At 41.7% G+C, this 27984-nt stretch overlaps 1 protein-coding gene across 1 annotated transcript in view; it reads left to right on the forward strand.

The window, feature by feature from the left end:
* Positions 1-26197, forward strand: part of LOC308147455 (E3 ubiquitin-protein ligase Midline-1-like) — a 56034-nt gene extending 29837 nt beyond the window's left edge. The window contains exons 3-10 of the mRNA XM_080519591.1: positions 8387-8482; positions 14147-14254; positions 15959-16107; positions 16391-16518; positions 18768-18911; positions 22854-23015; positions 23096-23303; positions 24317-26197. Coding sequence (XP_080375717.1) covers positions 8387-8482; positions 14147-14254; positions 15959-16107; positions 16391-16518; positions 18768-18911; positions 22854-23015; positions 23096-23303; positions 24317-24662 — 1341 coding nt within the window. The 3' untranslated portion in view covers positions 24663-26197. The remainder of the gene's footprint in view (positions 1-8386; positions 8483-14146; positions 14255-15958; positions 16108-16390; positions 16519-18767; positions 18912-22853; positions 23016-23095; positions 23304-24316) is intronic.
* The last annotated feature ends 1787 nt before the right edge of the window (positions 26198-27984 follow it).

Here is a 27984-nt window from a genome sequence, read left to right on the forward strand (position 1 = left end):
AATGTTCTCTTTTAGCTCCATTTTTGGTCTCCACCATCCCCTAAAAGTTTGCTCCTGCTTAGGATTTTGAAGGTAGATTATTGAAAAACATACATTTGCAGTAAAACTACTCACTAAGTGGCTTAACGAGGTAAAACTAATAAAAAAAACACCAGATATTGCTGCCTCGTTCTTCTTCTTCTTTATTTTTTCATATCATAAAATACACTTTTTCCCTTCTGTACTTGCACGGGGCCGTTCCGATGCGTTGTCGTTTTTTGTCAAATGCGACCTTGACTTTGGCGATTTATCCTGTTGGTGTATTATTAAAGAGCTTAAAAAAAAAAGAAAGAAAGAAAAGTCTGACCACAGAAGGTGAAGCTGAAACACATTGCACATTGTGGTACATTAAGAAACACCGGATACTCTAATCATTTAAATGAGTGATATTTTGCATCGCTAAATAAAACCAATTGTCATCAGCGAAGAGGTTTCCTCATATTTAGAGATAGCAGTGACGTAGCTTTATATAAAAAATTTTTTAAAGCATTTCTTCCCATTTGGAAGTGAAGATCTATCAATTACCAAACAATGTTCTCTTTTAGCTCCATTTTTGGTCTCCACCATTCCCTAAAAGTTTGCTCCTGCTTAGGATTTTGAAGGTAGATTATTGAAAAACATACATTTGCAGTAAAACTACTCACTAAGTTGCTTAACGAGGTAAAACTAATTAAAAAAAACACTAGATATTGCTGCCTCGTTCTTCTTTTTTATTTTTTCATATCATAAAATACACTTTTTCTCTTCTGGGGCCGTTCCGACGCGTTGTCGTTTTTGTCAAATGCGACCTCGACTTTGGCGATTTGTCCTGTTGGCGTATTATTAAAGAGCAACACCAGCTTAAAAAAAAAAAGAAAAGAAAAGTCTGACCACAGAAGGTGAAGCTGAAACAGACCAAAGAAAGTGCATTACGAAACACCGGATACTCTAAACATTTAAATGAGTGATATTTTGCATCGCTAAATAAAACCAATTGTCATCAGCGAAGAGGTTTCCTCATATTTAAACATAGCAGTGACGTAGCTTTATATAAATATTTTTTTAAAGCATTTCTTCCCATTTGGAAGTGAAGATCTATAAATTACCAAACAATGTTCTCTTTTAGCTCCATTTTTGGTCTCCACCATTCCCTAAAAGTTTGCTCCTGCTTAGGATTTTGAAGGTAGATTATTGAAAAACATACTTTTGCAGTAAAACTACTCACTAAGTGGCTTAACGAGGTAAAACTAATAAAAAAACACCAGATATTGCTGCCTCGTTCTTCTTCTTCTTTATTTTTTCATATCATAAAATACACCTTTTCCCTTCTGTACTTGCACGGGGCTGTTCCGACGCGTTGTCGTTTTTTGTCAAATGCGACCTCGACTTTGGCGATTTATCCTGTTGGTGTATTATTAAAGAGCTTAAAAAAAAAAGAAAGAAAGAAAAGTCTGACCACAGAAGGTGAAGCTGAAACACATTGCACATTGTGGTACATTAAGAAACACCGGATACTCTAATCATTTAAATGAGTGATATTTTGCATCGCTAAATAAAACCAATTGTCATCAGCGAAGAGGTTTCCTCATATTTAGAGATAGCAGTGACGTAGCTTTATATAAAATTTTTTTTAAAGCATTTCTTCCCATTTGGAAGTGAAGATCTATAAATTACCAAACAATGTTCTCTTTTAGCTCCATTTTTGGTCTCCACCATTCCCTAAAAGTTTGCTCCTGCTTAGGATTTTGAAGGTTTGCGAGGGATTATTGAAAAACCTACATTTGCAGTAAAACTGCTCACTAAGTTGCTTCACGAGGTTAAAACTAATAAAAAAACACCAGATATGACTCTCTTCTCCTCCTTGGTCGACAGTAAACTGCCGTTTCCTTCCAGCTCCAGCTGCAGCAGATAAAAGCGAACATTTCAGGACATACAGTACAACTTTCTTTACTTCTGTACGTAATGTTCCCTTTGCCTGGAGCCTTCTTGTCTCTCAATCAAACACACTCACACGCCGTCTTTTCTCAGTTTCTCTCTTACTGCGTTGTCTTTTTTTTGATTCCCCTCGCTAACTGCGGTTACAGAGGAAGTTACAAGTTACCGATGAAGAGAAAATACGTGGTGTGTAAAAACAACACAATGTTAAAAAAAAAAGCAAATGCAACGAGCAGTAAAACATGGATAAAAGTACAAACTTATTTACATCTATTTAATGGACAAATGGCAAAAAACTGAGTACTTCTGTTTGTTCTTTGAGCTCCTCATTGGAAAACTGCTATGTATTTTCAATATATGACCATACTGACTCTATACTAATGATACCATGCCTTTAAAAATAAGGCAAGCTTTTTATTTATTCAATATAAACAAATCATATAAAGACGTAACGTAAAATCCCACCTGTTTCAATTTACAATCCACTTAATAGAAATCATATTACCTATATTTCTACGTGAAACTTAGTAAAGTTAAAGATCAATCTAACGTCAGAATCACATTGTCGTCTAATAGAACATATAAGTATCTCGGGATTTGAGATACTATGGTCAAAAAGTACAAAAAATATAAATATACATCTTCAAGAACTGCAGTCATATATATATATATATATATATATATATATATATATATATATATATATATATATATATATATATATATATATATATATATATATATATATATACAGTGGTATAAAAAAGTTTGGGCACCCCTGTACATTTTCATGATTTTCCTTTATAAATCATTGGTTGTTTGGATTAAAAATTCCAGTTAAATATATCTTATAGGAGACAAACACAGTGATATTTGAGAAGTGAAATAAAGTTTCTATGATTTACAGAAAGTGTGCAAGAATTATTTAAACAAAATTAGGCATGTGCATAAATGTAGGCGCCCTTATATTATCTTATTGATTTTAATACCTTTAGCACTAATTCTTGGAACTCCACATTGGTTTGGTAACCTCAGTGACCCTTGACCTCCATACACAGGTGAGGCCAATCATGAGAAAGGCTATTTAAGGAGGCCCATTGTAGGTGTGTCTCCTCTTTGCCTCTTCTCTGAAGAGAGGCAACATGGAGCCTCACAACAAGTGTGAAATGATGAAAACAATGATTGTTCAACATCCTGGTTAGTTCTGAAAAAGGAGGATGCACAAAATATTCAGTCATTGTTCTTTTGTGATGCCTACATTTTATGCACATGCCTAATTTTGTTTAAAAAATTCTTGCACACTTTCTGTAAATCATAGAAACTTTATTTCACTTCTCAAATATCACTGTGTTTGTCTCCTATAAGATATATTTAACCCTTGAGTGGCATTGGGGGCAAAAACGTCCACTAGGTGTCATTTTTCCTCTTAATTTGACCAAAACTTTCACTGTTTTGGCTCAAGTGGCATGATTTTTGCTGAGGAAGCTTTACTTTTACATGCAATTTAAACATTTGATAAAAAAAATTTCACTGTCAGCAAAAAAACTTCCTTATGTGGCGTTCGTGGCTGTTTTCATCCACTCACTTTGACCCCTGTAAAAATATATCAGATAAATATTTCTTAAATTTTTTTTGGCATAAATCTGTTAATCAACCTCAGTCCTGATCAAAACTACCAAATATTAAAAAAATTTTTTTTTAATGAACCCTTTAAATGCCCATTTAGAAGATAAAGACACTGAAATGGGAAAAAATACACACAAAATGACTCATTTTCAATATAAAATGTGATCGGATATTGGATTTTTTTTACATGTTATTACAGTCTTGGATATGTCAAAGATTAGTTATGTAATTATCTTTGAAGCGTATTTAGTTTTTGTGCAAAATCAGATTTTCAAAAAAACTCCCTTTGGTGGCTGTTTTCATCCACAGCTGTAAAAATACATCAGATAAATATTTTATTTCACATTTTTTTACATAAATCTGTTAATCAACCTCAGTACTGATACCAAAAAGTATTACTTTTTTTAAATTAACCTTTTAAATACCAATTTAGAAGATAAAGTCACTGATATGGGAAAAATACACTTTGACAAAATTTTGTGTTTTTTTTCCTCCCAAAATCAGTGACTTCATCTTCTAAATGGGCATTTAAAGAGTTAATTAAAAAAATATATTTTTAAATATTTGGTAGTTTTGATCAGGACTGAGGTTGATTAACAGATTTATGCAAAAAAAAAGTTGAAAAAAATATTCTTCTGATATAATTTTACGGCCGTCAAAGTGAGTGGGTGAAAACAGCCACGAACGCCACATAGGGACGTTTTTTTGAACGCCACACAAGGGTTAACTGGAATTTTTTATCCAAACAACCAAAGATTTATAAAGGAAAATCATGAACATTTACAGGGGTACCCAAACTTTTTCATACCACTGTGTATATATATATATATATATATGCAGTTGATGCTACTGACCTTATTGACTCAAATATTTTAGGACACTGTTGGCTTTAATACAGTCCAATTGGGCAAAATGATGGTGTTATAGATATTATTCTATAGGCCTTGATGACATGATTCGTTGAAAAACAATTGATGATGAAAAGTTGAAACTGCTCAAGAGTTAAAATGCTGTAATGTACAAAATCAGCCTGGATCCTCCTTCCTTGAAATGCCTTCATTGCAGTCGGACGTGAAATGGATGTGTAAAGTGGAATACCGATATATGAGTGAAAGCATCAAACTGTCCTCCACTCGTCCCGTCCACCAAACGGCAAGATCAGCACCACCCGTTGACTGACTGTATATCTACAACCCGTCAAGGTGACGGTGGCTCGGCACGGAGATTAGCTTTTCACGCCATTGAAAATATGGATTGGAGGAAAAAAAAAAAATCAGGACGAGGCGACAAAGAGAAAGCGATGGTGTGGATAAGTGAGCCGCATGATTGACAGTTGACGGACCTCCGGCTCGGAGCGGGAGATAAACACCAAGCAGTGAAAAATAGAGCGAACGACTCGAGGGCAACTTGAACATTCCAACGCAACTTATGTGCAAACGTAATGGCGGCTGCTCCCAGATGAGGCACGTGACTGCGCGGCGACTTGGAGCTCCCCGGCGTCCCATTAAGAGCTTTATTTTTATCTCTATAGGGAGAAGAGCCACGTATCCATGCTGCTTTTGTGTTTGTGTGTCATCTCCGTATTAAGGCCAGCCATTAAGCCCTCCAGTGCCGCACATCCCACCCACTCTTATGTGTTTACCTCTGATATGAACTCAATAAACTCCATGTAGCAGCTTCCAGAATCACCAGAACAGGAGTCGCCTCCGCCGGTCAAGGTGAAGTGACACAACACAACCAAAACCCGCCTTTTTTCCTCCTTTCCTTAACCGTCTGGGGGCCGGCGGACGCACCGGCGCGTCCTCGTCACATGACCGTCTGAAAAGGCAGTAGCGTCACGGCGCAGCGTCGTCTGGTCCAGTGTTTCAATCCGTGTCCAAAGTGCAGATATAAAACTACAAGCTGGTTTTTAAATGACGTTGATCGCCCAAATAAAAGGAGTTCAAAGCAAATAAAAGGAGTTCAAAGGAGTGTGACCTTTTGTAAATAGTTTTACAAAAACGCCTGAGGCAGTGCTTCTATTTCACTGTAAATATCTGTATAGAACTGTTTGTTCAGTCCTGTTTTGATACATTTTAGTTAATTATAGTTTAGTTTTACTTTACAAGTAAACAAAATGATTCGTTAACCATGTCTGTGACTTTTATAGTCAATAAATCTGTTTTTACCACCAGAATTTGTAATTTTATGGTGTTTTTAGACCCACTGTTTTAATACAGTATGCCAAAGTGATGAACATACTTCAGAAATGCATTTATGAGGTTGTCCTGAACAAAATGACACCAAAAAAGGTGCAAGGTTTAAGGATTTAAGATCTGAGATATAAAGGAAAAATCAATTGTAGTGAAAAACGGCACAAAATGCTTTCAGGCCCCGAAGGGTTAAAATGTTTTGATATCTTGCTGTTTTGATTTCCATTATCTGTATTTATGTGTTAAAAGAAGGATTCCTAAATCAGTGTTTCAGTTCATATATGAGGAAAATCCATGTTTCTATGCTGATGAAATGTTCTTGGGTTGCAATTGCACAATTCTTATTCTTACATATTCGCCTTGTAAAATGATGGAATTAATGACTGAGCTGCATCACTTTGGTTATCAACTCTTGTTATCAGGTGAGAAGCTGCACTTCTTTAGTCCTGTTTACACAACCGTTCATAGAAAACCTCATTTCCACAAAAATGAAACGCGAGTGTTTTAGAAACCACCCAAAAAAATGGTGTTTTCTGTTTCCACAGTCTGAGCATTTTCACAAACAGAGATTTTGCCATTTTCACTTGAAAATGCCTTGTTCTTCAGTATTTGCCGTGCTAACGATCATCCTACTTTTGCGATAACTGTTGCTTATAACTCAGCTATTAGGTGGACGACGACGCAACAATACAAGGTTCTTTGCAGATTATTAGAAAATCCCAAGAAAGACAATTGACGTTAATACATGTACGTTTTTCTGCTCACTATGTTTTTACCAGCCGAATTTGTAATTTTATGGTGTTTTTAGATCCACTGTTTTAATACAGTATGCCAAAGTGATGAAAATACTTCAGAAATGCATTTATGAGGTTGTCCTGAACAAAATGACACCAAACAAGGCGCAAGGTTTAAGGATTTTATATCTGAGATATAAAGGAAAAATCAATTGTAGTGAAAAACGGCACAAAATGCTTTCAGGCCCCGAAGGGGTAAAATGTTTTGATATCTTGCTGTTTTGGTTTCCATTATCTGTATTTATGTGTTAAAAGAAGGATTCCTAAATCAGTGTTTCAGTTCATATATGAGGAAAATCCATGTTTCTATGCTGATGAAATGTTCTTGGGTTGCAGTTGCACAATTCTTATTCTTACATATTCGCCTTGTAAAATGATGGAATTAATGACTGAGCTACATTACTTTGGTTATCAACTCTTGTTATCAGGTGAGAAGTTGCACTTCTTTAGTCCTGTTTACACCTAATTTCCACAAAAATGAAACGCAAGTGTTTTAGAAACCACCCAAAAAAATGGTGTTTTCTGTTTCCACAGTCTGAGCATTTTCACAAACAGAGATTTTGCCATTTTCACTTGAAAATGCCTTGTTCTTCAGTATTTGCCGTGCTAACGATCATCCTACTTTTGCGATAACTGTTGCTTATAACTCAGCTATTAGGTGGACGACGACGCAACAATACAAGGTTCTTTGCAGATTATTAGAAAATCCCAAGAAAGACAATTGACGTTAATACATGTACGTTTTTCTGCTCACTATGTTTTTACCAGCCGAATTTGTAATTTTATGGTGTTTTTAGATCCACTGTTTTAATACAGTATGCCAAAGTGATGAAAATACTTCAGAAATGCATTTATGAGGTTGTCCTGAACAAAATGACACCAAAAAAGGCGCAAAGTTTAAGGATTTTATATCTTGAGATATATAGGAAAAATCAATTTTAGTGAAAAACTAAATGCTTTCAGGCCCCGAAGGGTTAAAGTCGAGCCTCTTGCAAGGTTTAATCCACATGTTTGTCGGGAGGACCGGGGTTGTAAGCCGTTTCGGGGGAAAAATTCCAGCGTTTGCTAAGTCGGAGGTGGAATTGAAGTGGAGAACAGTTTTTTTTTATTTCAATGGGGGGGGAAAGTGGAGGCGCGGCATCAGAGGGGCTTACGCACGCTTGGTCTGGCAATAACGTGACGGTCGTGGAAGTAAAGGAGACAGCTTGTGCCCGGGCAGACGAAAAGGCAGGGGGGAGGGGAGGGAGGGAGTGGGGAGGGGGGGGAAAGAAGAAGAAGAAGGGAGGAGCATGAAGCGAGGGCGCTGACGCGCCGTCACCTGTTTGCCGGTTCGTTAGCCGAGAGCGCTGCTGCGTGCGCTCGTCGGGGGTGGGGGGGGGAGGGGGGGGAAATGCTTTTGATGCCTAATTTGCCGCTCGGCCGGGTTTGCGCCCGGCTCGGCGCTCAGTGGAGCGGCGGTCCCAGTCGCAGCCTCTCGTAGAGCGGCGTCCTCCGTCGGAGGCTCAAGGAACGGGGCAGGATGAGGAGGCAGCGCAGGGACGAGGGCTACCAGCCACGCCAGGAGGTAAGGTAGCCGCCCAACGCAGCCGTTGAGGGACTCGGGGGTCGGGGAAACAAGAGCTTCTTTCACCACTTTCACCGAATCTGAGGATTCCAGCAGATTTGCTTGTGCTTTTTTTTTCCTCTTGAAAACTTTAGTTCTCGTCGTTCCGATGTGCGACGTTTGAGGTTGTCTCACAAGCGTCTCGTGCATTTTTTATTTATTTTTTTTAAATCTTTCTGAGATTTTCTTCTCTTTGTGTTCTTGTGTGTTTGCTGCAGCAAGCCCTGGACTCCAACCTCACTAATCTGATCAAGCGGAACAATGAGCTGGAGTCTCTTATGGGGAAACTCATCCAGACTTGTCAACACGTCGAGGTAAGTCACCCAGACGCTATTCTTTCTTTATCTTTATATCCCAAACCGTGTTTTCTATGTAGAAATACTTAAAAAAAAAAATCTGTTACTTCCAGTTAAACTGAACAAGCTTGAATTAGGCCTCCTTTAGCCTAGCATGTAGCTAAAGTCAGGCTGGACTTGTGTCAAATAACGATTCAAACGTCAAAATTGTGTTTTCCAACCGATGGGATTTGAAAGAAAAGTCATCTCTTCATAATAAAAGCCATGCTGGGTTGAACCTGAACCTCAGACGTATCGTTTTGCAGGGTATTTCATTTACATGCGGTCGTATTTTATCTGTTTAACTGGCACTTTATTTGTATATTTTAAATAAACGTGTGCTCACTTTGACTTAAATGAGCGAAGCTGTGATTCAAAGTGACGCGTCGGCACAAAAGCTGAGTTTACTTTGTCTACATTGTTTGTTGAGTGTAGGAACCGGCATGAATCAGTGTTTATTTTCCCCAAAACGACACCGAAGTGACTGTGTTCAGCTCGACTGAGGGCAATTCCGCACTAAGCCCGCCTCCTCATGTTACGCTGGCCTACTAAGGAGCTTTAACTAAAGTGAGCCACGGGGGTTGAAAGGCTGCGACATCTTACTCACTTTCCAAATAATGGAGACGAGCCTCTCAGCCTGTACCAACTGGAAGAGGATTTGTGATTTTCTAAGAAGATTTAATCTTCTTTTTTATTTTTTTTGTACAAGCTCAAGTGTTGGAAATGTAACAGAGAGATAAGCTGCGGGATATATTTTTTTAAAAGGATTCCGATTCCGACCACACTACCCTTTTGATAAAAAGATCAAAGGAAACTTTGATTTTTGAAGGTACATGTGATATTCATGATATTTTTTGGGACATTTCACTGTATTTTGCACCAGAAAGCATCATAAAAATTGGCATTGTGTCGAGATTGTAGTAATTATCGAGACTAAATTTGGAAAATATTGATATTTCCATCACTTATATTTTGTACCACAACAAATTCAAGGGTTATTATGGCAGTATGTCACCGGTGTGGCCCACGCAAGATGAAATTGGACTGTATGTGACCCCTGAACTAAAATATGTTCTGCTTCGACACCTTGTTGACTGCCATCCAAGAATGTATTTTTTTAAAAAGGATTCCGACCACACTACCCTAACCCCTTATATGGTTAAATTTTATTTATTCTTAAAGGGTAACGGCCTGTTTGACCCTCTCCGGTGCATTATCACTGCGACACGCTTTAACACGTCGTCTTGAAGTGCAAAAATCTTTTTCAAAAGTGTGATCGTGAGTCAAAAATAAAAACAGAGGCGGTATATGAAGCTGCTGAGATCCTCCGACATGTCGCCGGCTCCAGATGTTTTTTCAAGAAAAAAAAAAAAAAACATCTAATCCCTCTGAGTCGCCGTCTGTGCCTACAATCTAATGCTAGCCCACATCACACATTGTTTTTTTGTTTTTGTTTTTTCAGCTGGCTTGGAGATGTTAGAATGTCATGCCAAACCACATTTGGACCACAATCCCCCCCCCCACCCCCCGAAAAAATGCAGAATGTAATCATGGTAAAAGATGCAACATTCTGTAATTCAATGGTTTTTTCTGAAGAAGCTTTCAGAGGAAAACAATTGAAACAATTTCGCACCTAAAATGCAAAAACTTCCCCTTTTCTGTTTGAATCTGACTCCGAAAGTTTGTATAAGCTCCAGGCGTGCGTGTGTGTGTGTGTGTGTGTGCATGTGTGCGTGTGCGTGTGTGTGTGTGTGTGCATGTGTGCGTGTGCGTGTGCGTGTGCGTGTGTGCGTGTGTGTGTGTGTGTGTGTGTGTGTGTAAATGAGTCACTTAATGTTCCTTTCGGGCCACAATCTGTCACACTGATCATTTTCTCCGGAGGCCTCTGCCCACAGTTATTAGACGTGCCGCATTTAAGCACATCGTGTCCTCGCGTCACTAACTATATATATATATATATATATATATATATATATATATATATATAACGTCTCGTGTCCACAACAAGTCTGATTCACGTCTATGACGACTCGATCGCAGGGCGACCGGAACCGTGTTTCACATCTGAAAGCATGTCTTTCTTACCAGACTGCGTGGGCGAGACGTCTCACGAGGATTTCTTGTTTGTTTTGGCGTGGCGAGCGATCGTGTTCCACGTCGTACGTCTTCAAACTCAATCGAGATCGGCTGCGGCCACGAAATGTCACAAAGACAAACAATCGGGAGCCGAGGGGGTGATCACTGGAGCCACGATGTTGGAAAAGTTTGGTCTGCTTTCACAGGAACGGGTGAAAACGATGTAGTTTTCGCCTCGGGCCACCAGGGGGTGCTGTTGGTTGTTTATGGAATGAAGCCACACAAACATAAACAATGGGAGAACACGTGTGGACCAGGCGTCTGCTATTGATAGCCCATTTGTAGCGGTTCACTTAAGCAGAAAATAAATGATAGCTAATATCGGGGGCTACGGGAATTGCTAACAGGGGGAAAAAAATTAAAAACTGAAGAAAAAATACTTACAAAAGAGATTAAATCGTCAAAAAAATCTTCTTTCCTTCCTTCCTTCCTGTACATATTCAAATTTAAAAGTACTTATTTAGGTTTACTTATTTAAATGCTAAAAGGAATTTCCCTGTGGGATGATTCTATTGTGTTGTGTTCTATTCTATTTGATTCTATTCTATTCTTATGACAAAATTATCCGAAGAATGTCTGAAAAGAAGTATGACAGCACTAACATCGTTCTAGTTGAAACTTTATAAATTTAATGGAAGATACAGATTTTGTACGCGTTTAAAAACTGTATATATATGAAACTTTAGAATACTTTGAAGCTCTGGGTGACTTTGATTTGGCGGAAAATCACAAGAAAATGTCTCTTTTGGTTGTAAAGGTTGGACTGTTATTATTGTATTCTGAAGGAAATACAACTGAGCATGTGCAGAAAAGCTATTAATGACGGGCCTTTGATAGCCGTTTTCATCGTTGTCATGGAAACACCGAAAACGCAAAGAAATGTTTCAGTTTACACATACACTGGGCTTAAATGGGCTGAGTTCTACACACTTGAGGAGGTTTTGGTGTATATAAAGCAACCTGCTGCAAACCGTCTCTAATTGGTGTAGAAAATTCTAACGAGGCGACAACATACATGCAAGTAAACTGTTCACAATATGCTTCCCAAGAGCGGCGTTGGCGTCGTCGAGGAAGCCAATTAGCGCTGCTGAGAAGACGTAGCTAGCGCCTCACACGGAGCACCGAGAGGCGCGATCCAGGTGGAAAACTAATCTCAGAAAGAAAAAAAATAAGAAAGAAATCAAATAAACAGTGCTCAGGAAGGAGATTCAGAATATTGTTCTTTCCAGTCCTGTTAGGCACGTCGCAGCTCCCCGTGATGTCATCATTACACCACCCGCCGACATCGACGTGTGCTGCAGCAGCGAGTGTCTGATTAAGCGGTAACAGCTGACTTCATCGCTCCCCCAGTGTGCGGACGTTTTACAAGGCGCTGAAAGAGCGGCAGGAAGTGACCACAGGGAAAAATCTGGCTCTGTGTTCGGACCTGCGGTGTTCTAATTGGATCCGTCCAGCCGATTACATCACGGCAATCCAGTGAGATTCAAGAAAGACTTGTTGGAATCCTTCGCAAATTAAGTCTATTATCCTCTTTTTTCCACTTTCAAATCAGGAAATTTGACGTTTATAAGATAAGATAAGATAAGATAAGCCTTTATTGAACTTGTTACATTCTGCTCTAAAGGACTCAGTAGCAGGAAAGACAAGAAATGTGGAAACAGTTAGATAAGAATAGAGGAATCTTATATACAATGACTATCAAGAACTCTAAGGGCCAAAAGTATTTACAGTAAAAAGCAATAATAAGTCAAATAAAATAGGACTAAAATTAAAAAAATAAGATAAAAATCACAAACTATAATAAAGTATAATAAGTTCTAAGGGGAGCAAAATTTACAGTAAGATGAAATGCAGCTTATATTTCAACCATACACTCTTCTCAAGTTGCGGAGTTTTATCTATTTGCATGCATTTTGCTTGTTTGTGCAAAAGTAACATATTACACTCGTCCAAAATGAGCAACGCTGCAAAATGAGGAATACTGGAGGCATCATGGATCGAGAGAAAACCGTCTACGTTTTCTCAAAAAGTAATGAGAAAGCAGAGTGATCTTTGATGTTGTTACAAAATGATCACTTTAAAATGCTAATGTTTGGTGTTAGACATTGTCATTATATATTCAGTTGCAAAATAGCAGCACCCCTATTCCCAAGGTGGAACTTTTTGAAAACACTCCGACTGTTGGAAATTGTGGAATTTTTGAAATGTGAAACTTTTCTAAAACTCACAGAATTAGACATTGTCATTATATATAGATGAAGGGGAAAACCTACATAACATTTTTATTGTTGCAAAATAGCAGCACCCCTACTCCCAAGGTGGAACTTTTTGAAAACACTCCGACTGTTGGAAATTGGGGAATTTTTGAAATGTGAAACTTTTCTAAAACTCACAGAATTAGACATTGTCATTATATATAGATGAAGGGGAAAACCTACATAACATTTTTATTGTTGCAAAAGAGCAGCACCCCTACTCCCAAGGTGCAACTTTTTGAAAACACTCCGACTGTTGGAAATTGGGGAATTTTTGAAATGTGAAACTTTTCTGAAAACTCACAGAATTAGACATTGTCATTATATATAGATGAAGGGGAAAACCTACATAACATTTTTATTGTTGCAAAATAGCAGCACCCCTACTCCCAAGGTGGAACTTTTTGAAAACACTCCGACTGTTGGAAATTGGGGAATTTTTGAAATGTGAAACTTTTCTGAAAACTCACAGAATTAGACATTGTCATTATATATAGATGAAGGGGAAAACCTACATAACATTTTAATTGTTGCAAAATAGCAGCACCCCTACTCCCAAGGTGGAACTTTTTGAAAACACTCCGACTGTTGGAAATTGGGGAATTTTTGAAATGTGAAACTTTTCTAAAACTCACAGAATTAGACATTGTCATTATATATAGATGAAGGGGAAAACCTACATAACATTTTAATTGTTGCAAAATAGCAGCACCCCTACTCCCAAGGTGGAACTTTTTGAAAACACTCCGACTGTTGGAAATTGGAGAAAACGCAATTTTTTAAATGTGAAATTTTTCTGAAAACTCACGGAATTAAGCGTATTCTCTAGAAATGTTGTCGGGTAAACGGGGGGCCGCCACAAGAAAACCCTTTCAATATGGAATTCAATAAAAGAAATGTGCATTATAGTTGTGTAGTGGGTCAACGTTCATATTTCAGACTGTGGAATTAAACAGAAAAAAAAAAAATGGAGCAGTTCACGAAGTGCAATGTCACGACCTTGTTCGGGGTAGAACTCCGCGGCGTACCGGCTCCCTTACAGCCCCACGTGCAAAACACTTATTGTACTTGTCACTCAGCCAGCGGGTGGCGAAGCCTGGTGAATGTGCTTCATCCTTCTGGAGCCGGCCTCCAGCTCGGAGTGCCGGCTGACGGATGGGAATTACATCCTCTCCCCCTGGTGGAGACGACGTGCCGGCCACTACTCTTAACTCACACTCCCATCAATCTCCCCGGCTTCTCTAATACCCAGGTGAACGCGTCCCGCCAGGAGGGCAAGCTCATGGAGGAGTGCGACGTCTTGATCGACATCATCCAACAGAGGAGGCAGCTCATCGGGAGCAAGATCAAGGAGGGGAAGGTGAGGATCAAAGAATACGGTTCAAAGCAAACCTGGATGCGTCAGAACGACTGGAATTGTTAGAACATATAAAGTGATAAAACCCGAATGCTGAGCACGGAATACAAACTCAAAATGTCAGTAATGTAACAAAGTGCCCCAAAATTCAAAACTTTTCAATATCACATTGTGGTAAAATGTGTTTCTATCCTCTAACAAGGCTCTACGAACTTTAGATGCCAGTCACCCACATGGAAAGAACCTATATGAGGATATATGCACATATATGAAACCTATATGCAGCATATATGCACATATATGCTGCATATATGCACATATATGACAATATATATGCTGAATATATGCACATAAATGCTGCATCTATGCACATATATGCGGTATATATTCTGCATTATGCACATATATGTACATATATGTGCATACGTATACATATATGCGCATATGTGTACTTATATGTACATAAAACATAGGAAAACGGCCAATTTTATATATGTCACATATATTCAAAACTTATATTAAAACATATATGTTTCTATAGGTTCTTTCCATGTGGGCAGCTACCAAACAAATACAACAAACCACTTCCTGTTTCCTGTTTCCCAGTTGAATCCTGCAAAAACCAAGTGAGATGTTTGATTCGGTGTCTCTTCCTCAAGCCACACATTGACCGCCAACACCTCCACTTCCAATAACTGCCTTTTAAACAGAATGACACGACCCGGAGACGCCGTCAGAACTCGTGTTTATGTCCAACACGGCCGCCTGACCCCATGTTTTGCGGCGCCGAGCAGACGGCAGAGCCACTCGGACGCAGGGCAGAAGGGAAAATCAGTCAGGCCGGGCCAATAGCGGATCCCAGACCATATGTTTACTCGTACTCTAAACCCGAATGATGTTTTTTAAAGCTGTGACTAATGAGACTTGGAATGCATTTGGGGATTTTTTTTTTTTTCCGCTCCTTTTTTTTCCCCATGAAGCTTCCAGCTCTTAGGTCTGCAATCAGACATCTCGTTCAAACCAGACAAATTGGTTTCTGGTGCAGTTGAACAGTCAATAATGCAAATGGCTCATGTTTGACGCGAAGTTTGTCTCGTTAGTCCTTATTTTTCCCGGAAACATATCGATGACTGTGCAAAAACAATTTAGCGCTTTAAAAGCCGAGATGAGTTGTTTTCCTGTTAGCTACAAGCCAAGAGGATGACATGTCCGATGACCGCGATCCTTCCCCTGACCCAAATCCGTCTCTTAAACTCTACGCTCATCCTGGGCGGGACGGAGACCGAGGGGCGAACGGGGAGGATTGAAATCCCAGATTCACATGGAAACAGGTCACGCGTGCCTGACAAATGTTGCATAAGCTGACATATTGCGGTTCGTCCAGTAGAGTTTGAACGGGGTTGAATATCAGGCAAGTCCTTACAGTCCTTACGACTTCAGACATGCCCTTTGCTGTAAAGCGCCATCAATGACGCTCAAGGCAATTAAGAAAGCAGGAAGGAAAAGATGACGGTCTGCATCGTTCAACTCGGGATGTGACCTTTCCCTGTGAGAGCGGACGCTCACACCTCTCGCCATGCCGCCGTATAAAACTGCACATCTCCTGAGTAGGTCCTCATCCCTAATGATCCACGACGGCGGCGGCGCTCTCGCCTCGATCTCGCACGCCGGGGAGTGACCCAGAACTTTTTAACGCTCCCCTTCCAGGCCCAGAGGCTGCGCAAGCTCGCCCAGCAGATCTCCAACTGCAAGCAGTGCATCGAGAGGTCGTCGGCGCTCATCACGCAGGCCGACCAGACGCTGAAGGAGACCGACCACGCCCGCTTCCTGCAGACGGCCAAGAGCATCAACGAGAGGTGGGATTCAACACGAGAGATGGCGATGAGGGAGGGACTAAGGGAGGAACACGTTCCAGAGGGTTATCATGTTTTATTCAGCTTAATCTTCATCCCGCTCTCTGACTAATTGATTTGGCAATGGAGACTGAAACCTGGAGTCCATTATGTGTTCCCACTAGAGACGCGAGCAAGCAACTTCAAACAACTATTGCATTTGGGCAAGAGTCTGTGAAGTCTGTGCGATATTGATGCAGCCGGTGTAAGCGTTCATTCAAACCGATTTCTCTTCGCGGTGCTTCAGGGTTTCGATGGCCACCGCCTCCACCCAGGTGCTGATCCCCGAGATCCACCTGACGGACACCTTCGACACCTTCGCCCTGGACTTCAACCGAGAGAAGAAGCTGCTGGAGAACCTCGATTACCTCACCGGTAAATTCTTTTTTTTTATTGGTACAGAACCAAAGATCAACGTATGTTGTGTGTAAAACTGTAACGTCAGGCTCCGAACATTTCCTTCACTCAAGATGCCGTCCAATTCTTCAAGACATGTCTTTCCTTTCATCTCCTCTATCCTTTCATCCCAACCGGTCCGCAGAATTCCTTCACCTCTGACTCTGGTTTCTACAAAGTTTCTCCCTGTTGGGAGTTTTTTCTTTCCACAGTCACAAATAAACCTGCTGCTCATGTGGACAGCTTGAGGAGCTTCTTTCTTTTCTTTTCATTTCTTTTCTTTTCTTTTTAAATGTTCCTGATGCAAATTTGACAGGAAGCACTCAAGCTGCTGCAGTTTATTACGACAAGTTATTTAAAATGTAAAGTCAATTGTCTGCTAAGAGTCTTGTGTTTTAAGCTGTGATGATTTTTAAATCTAAAACATCCAATCCAATCCACTTTTATTTATATAGCACATTTTAACAACGTGTTCCCAAAGTGCTGCACATGTGACTGCACATAAAAAACAAACAAACAAAACAACAACAAAAACTAAACTAAACAGTCCAACACTAAAAAACCATAAAATAAAAACTACAAACACGTTAAAAAAACTACAAATAAGAATACAACAATTTAAAAGAATAAATAGAAATATAAAAATGCTTAAAAGGCGATAAAAATAAATAAGAACAATAAAATAGATAAAAGCCACAGGGGACCCTCACGCGGCGTTAAAAGCCTGAGAATAAAAGTGGGTTTTAAGACGAGATTTAAAACAGTCCAAAGTATGAAGAAACTCCAATACTGTCGAAATTTGCGAAAATTACAAAATAAAAATGGGCCCTGCACTGTAGTCGCTTCATTTTCTGCAGATAATCTTCAATAAAAGATTGATTGCTCTTAAAAAGAAAAAAAAAATTCTTCAAAACAAAAAAAAAAGAAACAAGTCTCAGCTTATTGACTCTAAAATTAATTTCTAAAGTCCCATCAAAACGTCGCTAGCGTCGGAGGTCTGTGAAAATGGCCGACGACGTCGCCCGGAGGGGCTTCCTCCCCGCTCAGTGAATCAGCCTGGATCGCCCGGCTCTGTGCAGCCACTCATGACGGAACGCCGGGGACTGACAGACACACAGACAGGAAGTGGCTCCACAGTCACTTTAAGACGTTCTTGTTGGATCTGTACTTCTTCACCTCCACTTGCTCGTCTTTCCACTGGAAGGTTTCTTGGACCAAATACAAAAAAAGACAAAAGGTTTCCACGACTCGACGCTTAAAGGCTTTGTGATATTTACACTCCCTGCTGTGTTACTGTGCTTTTTATCCCCCGCCGTAGCTGATAGGCCCCGAAGGGGGAACTTGAAACAGTCTCCGTCCGTACGTCCGTCCGTTCGAACGTTTCTACCTATATCTCGGCAACCCCTGGGCCCACAGTGACCAAACTTCACATGTGGATACATCTCAGAGGGGGAAGGGATACTATGGTGACCTTGACCTAATTTGCATATTAAGTAGGTCACAGGGTCACGAAGTGCTTAAAAACACATTTTGGGCTCTGAAATTTTATACACACCTACTAGTACTCTGGGGACACCCTCCAGCATACCAAGTGACCTGCCCTTGACCTTGACCTTGAAGATCGGTAGGGTCTGAAGTTTGCTCGTCACGGTTGCACAATACATGTATTTTCATATAAACATTTATCCTCATTTCTCAGCAGTTCCTGGGCCCACAGTCACCAAACTTCACACATGGACACTCCCCCTGGGGAGAAGGGGCACCATGGTGACCAGGACCTAATTTGCATATCAGGTCACAGGGTCACTAAGTGCATAAAAACACCTTTTGGGCTCTGGACACGTATTTTGACATAGCTTATGAAGAAGACCTTTCAGATTCTACATAATTATCTACTAGGACCCATGGAACACCCTCTAGTGTACCAAGTGTGCTGCCTTAGAGCTGCTTTGTGAGAAAATATAAAGCCCTCCGGCGGGGGATTAGCCCAGCAACGGCCTTCTTGTTTTTTTTTAAAGTGGAATATTTTATTAAATACCTCCACACAGATGTTAATGCTCAACGTACCAGTCTAGTGGAAAGAGCGTCCTCGGGTCCTGCGTCTAATGAAGCCTGAGAGCTCGTAAAGCCCAACCAGCACGTCCGGGGTGAATTAGGGCGACTGTCGTCAACGCGTAGTCGGAGCGGCACTATTTGAGGCGGTGACGCTTTGTGTTGATGCTCCGCAGCGCCGAGCGCTCCGTGCATCAGGGAGGAGCTGTGCACGGCGTCCTACGACACCATCACCGTCCACTGGACGTCCGACGACGAGTTCACCGTCGTGTCCTACGAGCTGCAGTACGCCATCTTCACCGGGCAGTCCAACATCGCCAGTGAGTATCGCCCTGATCACCCTCCACCCTGACCACCCTCCACCCTGATCACCCTCCACTCTGACCATCCTCCACTCTGATCACCCTCCACCCTGACCACCCTCCACCCTGATCACCCTCCACCCTGATCACCCTCCACTCTGATCACCCTCCACCCTGATCACCCTCCAGCCTGACCACCCTCCACCCTGACCACCCTCCACCCTGATCACCATCCACACTGATCACCCTCCACCCTGATCACCCTCCACCCTGTTCATCCTCTACACTGACCACCCTCCACCCTGACCACCCTCCACCCTGATCACCCTCCACCCTGATCACCCTCCACTCTGATCACCCTCCACCCTGATCACCCTCCAGCCTGACCACCCTCCACCCTGACCACCCTCCACCCTGATCACCATCCACACTGATCACCCTCCACCCTGATCACCCTCCACCCTGTTCATCCTCTACACTGACCACCCTCCACCCTGACCACCCTCCACCCTGATCACCATCCACACTGATCACCCTCCACCCTGATCACCCTCCACCCTGTTCATCCTCTACACTGATCACCCTCCACCCTGATCACCCTCCACTCTGATCACCCTCCACTCTGATCACCCTCCACCCTGATCACCCTCCAGCCTGACCACCCTCCACCCTGACCACCCTCCACCCTGATCACCATCCACACTGATCACCCTCCACCCTGATCACCCTCCACCCTGTTCATCCTCTACACTGATCACCCTCCATCCTGATCACCCTCCACCCTGATCACCCTCCACTCTGATCACCCTCCACTCTGATCACCCTCCACCCTGACCACTCTCTACCCTGATCACCCTCCACCCTCCACCCAGTATCACGAGGCTTGGTGATACTCCTGAATCCTCTGGTAATCCATGAGAGCATCAGACACGTCGATTATAAGATCCACTATGGTAGTTGAAAATGTTGAGCTAGCAACACTCCTAGCTAACAACACTACTAGCTAACAACACTCCGAGCTAACAACACTCCTAGCTAACAACACTCCGAGCTAACAACACTCCTAGCTAACAACACTCCGATCTAACAACACTCCGATCTAACAACACTCCTAGCTAACAACACTCCTAGCTAACAACACTCCGAGCTAACAACACTCCGAGCTAACAACACTCCTAGCTAACAACACTCCTAGCGAACAACACTCCTAGCTAACAACACTCCGATCTAACAACACTCCGATCTAACAACACTCCTAGCTAACAACACTCCTAGCTAACAACACTCCGAGCTAACAACACTCCGAGCTAACAACACTCCTAGCGAACAACACTCCTAGCTAACAACACTCCGATCTAACAACACTCCGAGCTAACAACACTCCGAGCTAACAACACTCCGAGCTAACAACACTCCGAGCTAACAACACTCCGAGCTAACAACACTCCGATCTAACAACACTCCGATCTAACAACACTCCTAGCTAACAACACTCCGAGCTAACAACACTCCGAGCTAACAACACTCCGAGCTAACAACACTCCGAGCTAACAACACTCCGAGCTAACAACACTCCGAGCGAACGACACTCCTAGCGAACGACACTCCTAGCGAACGACACTCCTAGCGAACGACACTCCGAGCTAACAACACTCCTAGCTAACGACACTCCTAGCTAACAACACTCCTAGCATCCTCTTTATTGTAACTTTGACATCTTTAACTCAAGAAAACGTGAATTCCTCAGGCTAGAAAGCAACAGGAAGTCTTTTTTTAGTGCTTGATGAGCAATTAAGCTAGTAGAAACCTACTAAATATCACAAACAGAAAGTGGTTCAAGCAAGACGTTGGACTTGTCTTGTACGACAATAGGTTGAAGAAAAAAAAAAAAAAAAAAGACCTGGAAAAATCACAGATGCTGTCGAGCGAGAAAACAGGGTCAGAAGACAAGCTCCTCTCCTCCCTTTCAATCAAGATTCCTTCTTTTTTTTTTCTCCTCCTCTCAAAGTCGCATCTTCTCCACCTCCCTTGCTGCTTTCCAGCTCAAAGCGCGTTCGCGATCCGCCGCCGCTAAGCGAACGCGACACTCGCTTTCCCTTTTGACTCCGCATCCCTGTCGCTTTCTGTTCAACAGGCCGCCTTGATTTCTCTCTCCCTCTCTCTCTCTCTCTCTCTCTCCCTCTCCTCTTTTACCGCACCCACTCATGTCGGAGGTGTTTGTGTCGGAGTCACGTGCCACAGTGAAACTCTTCCCCCTGGGGAGCTTTTCACATGAATCATCGTGCGCCGAGCAGAAGTCTTGTAATCTTAATGCAACAAACAGCACAAAAGGAACAAACATCTTTAACTCTCTAATTGCTCCGTACAGCTTTAGAACGGGCATTTCACAAGGGGAATCCATAATAAACTCTGTTTTTTTTCTTTGTTCTTATGTGCAATGACTATTTGATGTACGACATTCTTCAAAATGTTAATGGATGCTTTCATGCGCTCTTGTATAGCATCCATCATCGTACTTCATTGTAGTTCATTAGACCAATAACGTGAGCGAAATCCCCAATTAACTTACTTATCCTCTTATTTTTCTTTAATCAAATCAGACTTTTTCATGGGAGAGTCGTGATGCAAATCTATACAAAATGAGGTGGTTTGAGCATTTTGCAATGCGTTAGCTTGTTTTGCACAAAGTCACATTTTTTTTTTACCAAGTCAGGTGTTTTGTTTTGATGACTTATGTTAGTTGATAATGAAATATGGGGTATTTTTATCTCCCTGCCCCCCACCCCCCTTTTTTTTTTTTTTTTAACCCATTATTGAATTGGCTTGTCTCGGTGATTTGACAGATTTTTATCCCCCGCCATGGCTGATAGGCCCCGAAGGGGGATCTTGAAACAGTCTCCGTCCGTACGTCCGTACGTCCGTCCGTTCGAACGTTTATACCTATATCTCGGCAACCCCTGGGCCCACAGTGACCAAACTTCACATGTGGATACATCTCAGAGGGGGAAGGGATACTATGGTGACCTTGACCTAATTTGCATATTAAGTAGGTCACAGGGTCACGAAGTGCTTAAAAACACATTTTGGGCTCTGGAGGCCTAGGTTTTTGAGCTAGGGCTCTGAAATGTTATACACACATGATACACACTCCAGGGTTAACCTCCAGTACACCAAGTGACCTTGACCTTGACCTTGAAGATTGGTAGGGTCTGAAGTTTGCTCGTCACGGTTGCACAATACATGTATTTTCATATAAACATTTCTCCTCATTTCTCAGCAGTTCCTGGGCCCACAGTCACCAAACTTCACACATGGACACTCCACCTGGGGAGAAGGGGCACCATTGTGACCAGGACCTAATTTGCATATCAGGTCACAGGGTCACTAAGTGCATAAAAACACCTTTTGGGCTCTGGAGACGTATTTTGACATAGCTTATGAAGAAGACCTTTCAGATTCTACATAATGATCTACTAGGACCCGTGGAACACCCTCTAGTGTACCAAGTGTGCTGCCTTAGAGCTGGCTTTGTGGGAAAATAGAAAGCCCTCCGGCGGGGGATTAGCCCAGCAACGGCCTTCTTGTTCTCTTTGAAAAAGTCGACAGCAAAACAGTGTCATCACCAGTTAATTCCTGAAACAAAGCCAAAAACACAGAGGGACAACGTACACCCACATGCTCCCTTATTCATTGACAGCAGTGTCAATGAATAAGAAACACCTAGCAAAGAGACACAGGCGGAGAGAGAGAGAGAGGGGGAAGGAGGGGGTAGAGTTCTGCAACGAAGCCAACGAGGTATGAAGAGTTTCCTCTTGTGCCTCTTTCACACTCTCTCACCTGTTCCCAGCCCGAGAGCTCTCCTCTCACTCCTCTCCAGCAAACCTTCATTCTATCAGACCAATTGATTCCTTAAAAAAAAAAAAACAAAAGAAAGTTGATTGTTCCTGTTTCCTCTCACAGGCCTGTGCAACTCGTTGGAAAGCTGGATGATCGTACCCAACATCAAGCAGAACCACTACACGGTGCACGGTCTGCAGAGCGGCACCAAGTACATCTTCGTGGTCAAGGCCATCAACCAAGCGGGGAGCAGGAGCAGCGAACCGGGAACCCTGAAGACCAACAGTAAGCCTGTCGGGACACGTTTTATCCGCTTTTGGATCCAACTCGGTGACAACGCCGCTCTCTCTCTTCTCCACCACCAGGCCAGCCGTTCAAGCTGGACCCCAAGTCGGCTCACAAGAAGCTGAAGGTGTCGCACGACAACCTCACGGTGGAGCGGGACGAGACCACGTCCAAGAAGGGCCACAGCCAGGAGAGGTTCGCCAGCCAGAACAGCTACGGCGTGGTGGGGAACGTCTACATCGATAGCGGGCGCCACTACTGGGAGGCTCTGATTGGAGGGAGCACATGGTGAGTGTCTTTCCTTTTGAACGTTTTGAAAACAGCCTTCAGAGTTCAAAGTTTCCATAACGAAATGCATTCACCATGGGGAAATGCTCGAGACCAGGGGTCGGCACCCCGCGGCTCTTTGGTCCCTCCACTGGTCCCACTGCAGTTCATCCTGGAGGGACGTAAGGAGGCAAGGCCACCCAGAGCGCAGTCCCGCTACACAGAGTGGTAAAATGTAGGGTCATGAACGACGCAGCGATGTGACGTCATTACAACAATAAAGGATGAAGATGGTAGAATCGCGGCTGCAGGTCATGACAGCGGCTCAACTGGTGTCTGAAGCTGGGAGCTTCCTGTACCTTTCACAGTAAAAGCCCACAGTTCCAGGAGGTTCATTGCAGACTTGTTGAGAGTGACGGAACATTCTAGTGAATTACACAACAACTACAGGACATTAAAGACACACCATCACACTCATGGTTCTAACAATCCAGATCTCCCACATTTATCTTCCATTTTAATAATGTGTCGCGATAAAGGAGCTGAGAGCTGCAATGCATTATGGGAGTTTCTGTTTGTCGTGTTTTAAATGTAATTACTGGGGGTTATGTTAGGTTTGTAGTGTTTGTTGCTTAGTTCATGTAGTTTAGTTTATTAGTTGTAAGTTGTCAACCAGCAGTGAAGAAGGTTTTGTGTGTCGTGTCGTCCTGGCATGGTCTTCCTGTGGGACTGTCAAAATAAAATGTGTGCGGCTCTCTGGGTGTTGTGTTCAGTGGGAAACGGGACCAAATGGCTCTTTGAGCATTAAAGGTTGCCGACCCCTGCTCTAGAACCTTTCAGAGCTTTTCCAAGAACGTGGACATTCACTACCATAAAGTACACTATCATCTGCGTAGTGCCGGATGTCACACAGCACAATTCAGAAATTCTTAATGATTTAATTCCACTGTTCTTGGCTCCAGCTCCCCGTGACCAGAAGACAGTTAGATGTTTGGCTCCCCCTCTAACACTGCAGTCTCCCTTCCCTCCAAAAGGTACGCCGTGGGCATCGCGTACAAATCTGCCCCCAAGCACGAGTGGATTGGCAAGAACTCGGCGTCGTGGGTGCTCTGCCGCTGCAACAACTCCTGGGTGGTTCGCCACAACAGCAAGGAGCTGGCCATCGAGCCGTCGCCCCACCTGCGGCGCGTCGGCGTGCTGCTGGACTACGACGGCGGCTACCTGACCTTCTACGACGCGGTGGGCTCGCAGCACCTGCACACCTTCCACGTGTCCTTCGCGCAGCCCGTGTGCCCCGTGTTCAACGTGTGGAACAAGTGTCTCACCATCCTCACCGGCCTGCCCATCCCTGACCACCTGGAGGGGGTGGAGCCCAACTAGCCCCTGAGCCACTGCCACGCCCCCAATGACTCATGATCTTAAAGCTGCATTGGACAAGAGATTTGGAAAAAAGCAAACTAAAACAAATGCTCATACTTGGATAGAGAACAGAACAGTGATCCATCCTGCTTAATTCCTACAGACCTGCTCTATTTACGCAAATTAAAATCTGTCGGTGTGCACCCTCGCAGCCACAGGCGAAAATATAAACAGCCTCCACTCTCCCTCCAAAAAGAAAGCCTTTGATCTGTTCCCTCCTCGACACGCCGGGTCGGGAGAAATAAGCCACGTGGAAGTTCCCGTGAAATCAAACGCTGCTCGCATGTGTGGAAAGTCACCTAGCGCAGCTTTCATGTGGGGAACAAGCCCGGAGCGTTGTTTCGTCAAGCCTCTCCGAGCTCATTCTCAGTTTATTAAGATTTCCTCAAGCGAAAAAGGGGGGAGCTGGCTAAAGTGGCGTTCCAGTGGGAAGAGGATAAGGGAAGCGTAAAAAGCGGGATGTGGAAGCTGGACGGTGAGCTGGAGTCCGTCCGGGACGACAACTCTCCTTTAAAGGGTACTTTTCTGGCACTTTGAAAACCACACACACACACACACACACACACACACACATACACACACACACACACATCACTGCAAAGAGCTGATGTATATTTTGTAAATTCATCACCCTCAATATTTTTACTCCCATCCATTCATTTAAAAAAATAAATAAATAAAAGGAACCAAAGTAGCAATCGCTGTCTGTTTAGATTAATTTAAATCTATCGTAATAAATGCTGAATTATTTTTTAAGAGAGAGAAAATTAGCAGTATACGCGGATATTAAATGCAATGAAATTCCCTGAAATGTAATTTTCTTTCTTTTTTTTTTTTTTTTGGTGCAATTATACTGCGACCATATTTGGAAAAGTGTTGTGTTCCGTTTGACCTCATGTGTCGTCGTCGTCCTTCCATTTCAACAGGTGTAAAGTTGTGTTATTAAAGGTTTTTACCATAGGTTTTTATTAATATCATGTTTGTTTTTTTTTTCCCCATTCTGGTCCTTTTTGACATTTATTTTGAAACACTTCGTCCAGACATGCCCATGCACACAAGGGCTATCCTCATCCCTGTCGCACAACGCTTCACTTCACTGACCGGCTCAGTCTTTATTTAGACTTTTCTCATAAAACCGGTGAAATGAGACTGAGCCACTGGTGTGAGAAAAGGTAATAATACCTCCCAAAGGGACCTAGCCGAATCAGTTCTCCTTAGATTTTAATTAGTTCCACTTGTAACGATGTTTTACAGCGATAATAAAAGTGAGTGGCTGGAAGTTCTCGTCGAGACTGAAGACAATCTGTTGTTCATTCCTGTGTTTTTCACTGTATCTGATGCAAATATAGTGCTTAATTTAATGTTTTCAACATGGCCATGTTGTTATATGTCGTGGGCATTTTTATGGATTAAAAAGAAGAAAAGGATGCGAGTGCTTGCACCGCCGTGGTCGGAGGTCGTAACTCGGAAAATTTGAAAAAAAAAATAAACATTGTTGCTTTTCACATGAACTTGTACTTTTCTTTTCTTTCAAGTAATATCGTGGCGTTTGTGAGAATGTCAAGAGCTGCTGTTATATGAAAAAAAAAATAGAAAAGACAAAGGGGAGAAGGCCAGGGAAAACTCAAAATTCAATAAGTTTAGACTAGAGTTTGGCATTTTGATGTGAGCGACGTTCTACCCGAGCCCCGGAGTGGAAGGCGCCGCCGTCTTCGTTCTGGACGAGCGCGGAAGGAAAAGTGACGATGAACTCCATGACAGAGGAGGCAAATCACGTTGAATAGCTCACTGAAATGGCGAGTGAGTGAACACCTGAGGTGTCGAAAGAGAAGAAAAGTTTGGGTCATTGCGCAGAAAAAAGTTACATTTATTGCCGTCAATTGTCTTTCTTGGGATTTTCTAATAATCTGCAAAGAACCTTGTATTGTTGCGTAGTCGTCCACCTAATAGCTGAGTTGTAAGCAAAAGTGCCAGACCAAAGTAACCAAAGTAACTGTAGTTCAGTCATTAATTCCATAATTTTACAAGGCGAATATGTAAGAATAAGAATTGTGCAACTGCAACCCAAGAAGATTTCATCAGCATAGAAACATATCCATGTTTCTATGCTGATGAAATCTTTCCTTATATATGAACTGAAATGCTGATTTAGGAATCCTTCTTTTAACACATAAATACAGATAATGGAAACCAAAACAGCAAGATATCAAAACATTTTAAAGAATCAGAAAAGTAAATGACTTGTTGTTAATGTACCAATGAATAAAGTGTCCTCTGGAAGGTGGGATGCACAGGGAGTGTAAAACCTTTTAATTTAATTTAATTTGATTCAATTACATTTTTGTAATGGGGACCACAATAGAAATAAGTCTTGCTTATTGTATTTTTTTTCTTTTCTCGTTTCTTCATTTTTTCCTTCTTTATTTCCTCTTTTCCCCCCTTGACACCTCAGTTTCACATTTCCATCTTGTTAAATTCTCAGAGAATCATTTATCATCATAGGTTTTTTTTCCCACCATGTGTGTAAATAAGTTTTATTTATGACTTTTTTGTGTCATCCTTGTTTTGTTTTGTTTTTTTGCAAGTAATTTAAATGATTAATGTATTTATTTTGTATGCAAATTTAGAAAATCCAAATATATTCACAAATTCATTCAGTCATCCATTCTCCACAAACATTTCCAGAACTACGAGGAATGATTTAAAGCCTCGAACTTTGCAAAAACTTCAACTTTGAAACTTTTCAACAGCAAAAAAAATAAAAATGTTTAAAAAGCCTCCAAATTTGCAAAAACTTCAACTTTGAAACTTTTCAACAGCAAAAAAAATAAAAATGTTCAAAAAGCCTCCAAATTTGCAAAAACTTCAACTTTGAAACTTTTCAACAGCAAAAAAAATAAAAATGTTTAAAAAGCCTCCAAATTTGCAAAAACTTTAACTTTGAAACTTTTCAACAGCAAAAAAAATTAAAATGTTTAAAAAGCCTCCAAATTTGCAAAAACTTCAACTTTGAAACTTTTCAACAGCAAAAAAATTAACAAAAATGTTTAAAAAGCCTCAAAATTTGCAAAAACTTCGACTTTGACACTTTTCAACAGCAAAAAAAATAAATAAAAATGTTTAAAAAATCTCCAAATTTGCAAAAACTTCAACTTTGAAACTTTTCAACAGCAAAAAAATTTACAAAAATGTTTAAAAAGCCTCAAAATTTGCAAAAACTTCGACTTTGACACTTTTCAACAGCAAAAAAAATAAATAAAAATGTTTAAAAAATCTCCAAATT

The sequence above is a fragment of the Blennius ocellaris genome (genome assembly GCF_963422515.1).
Source record: "Blennius ocellaris genome assembly, chromosome: 24".
Classification (NCBI taxonomy): Eukaryota; Metazoa; Chordata; class Actinopteri; order Blenniiformes; family Blenniidae; genus Blennius; species Blennius ocellaris.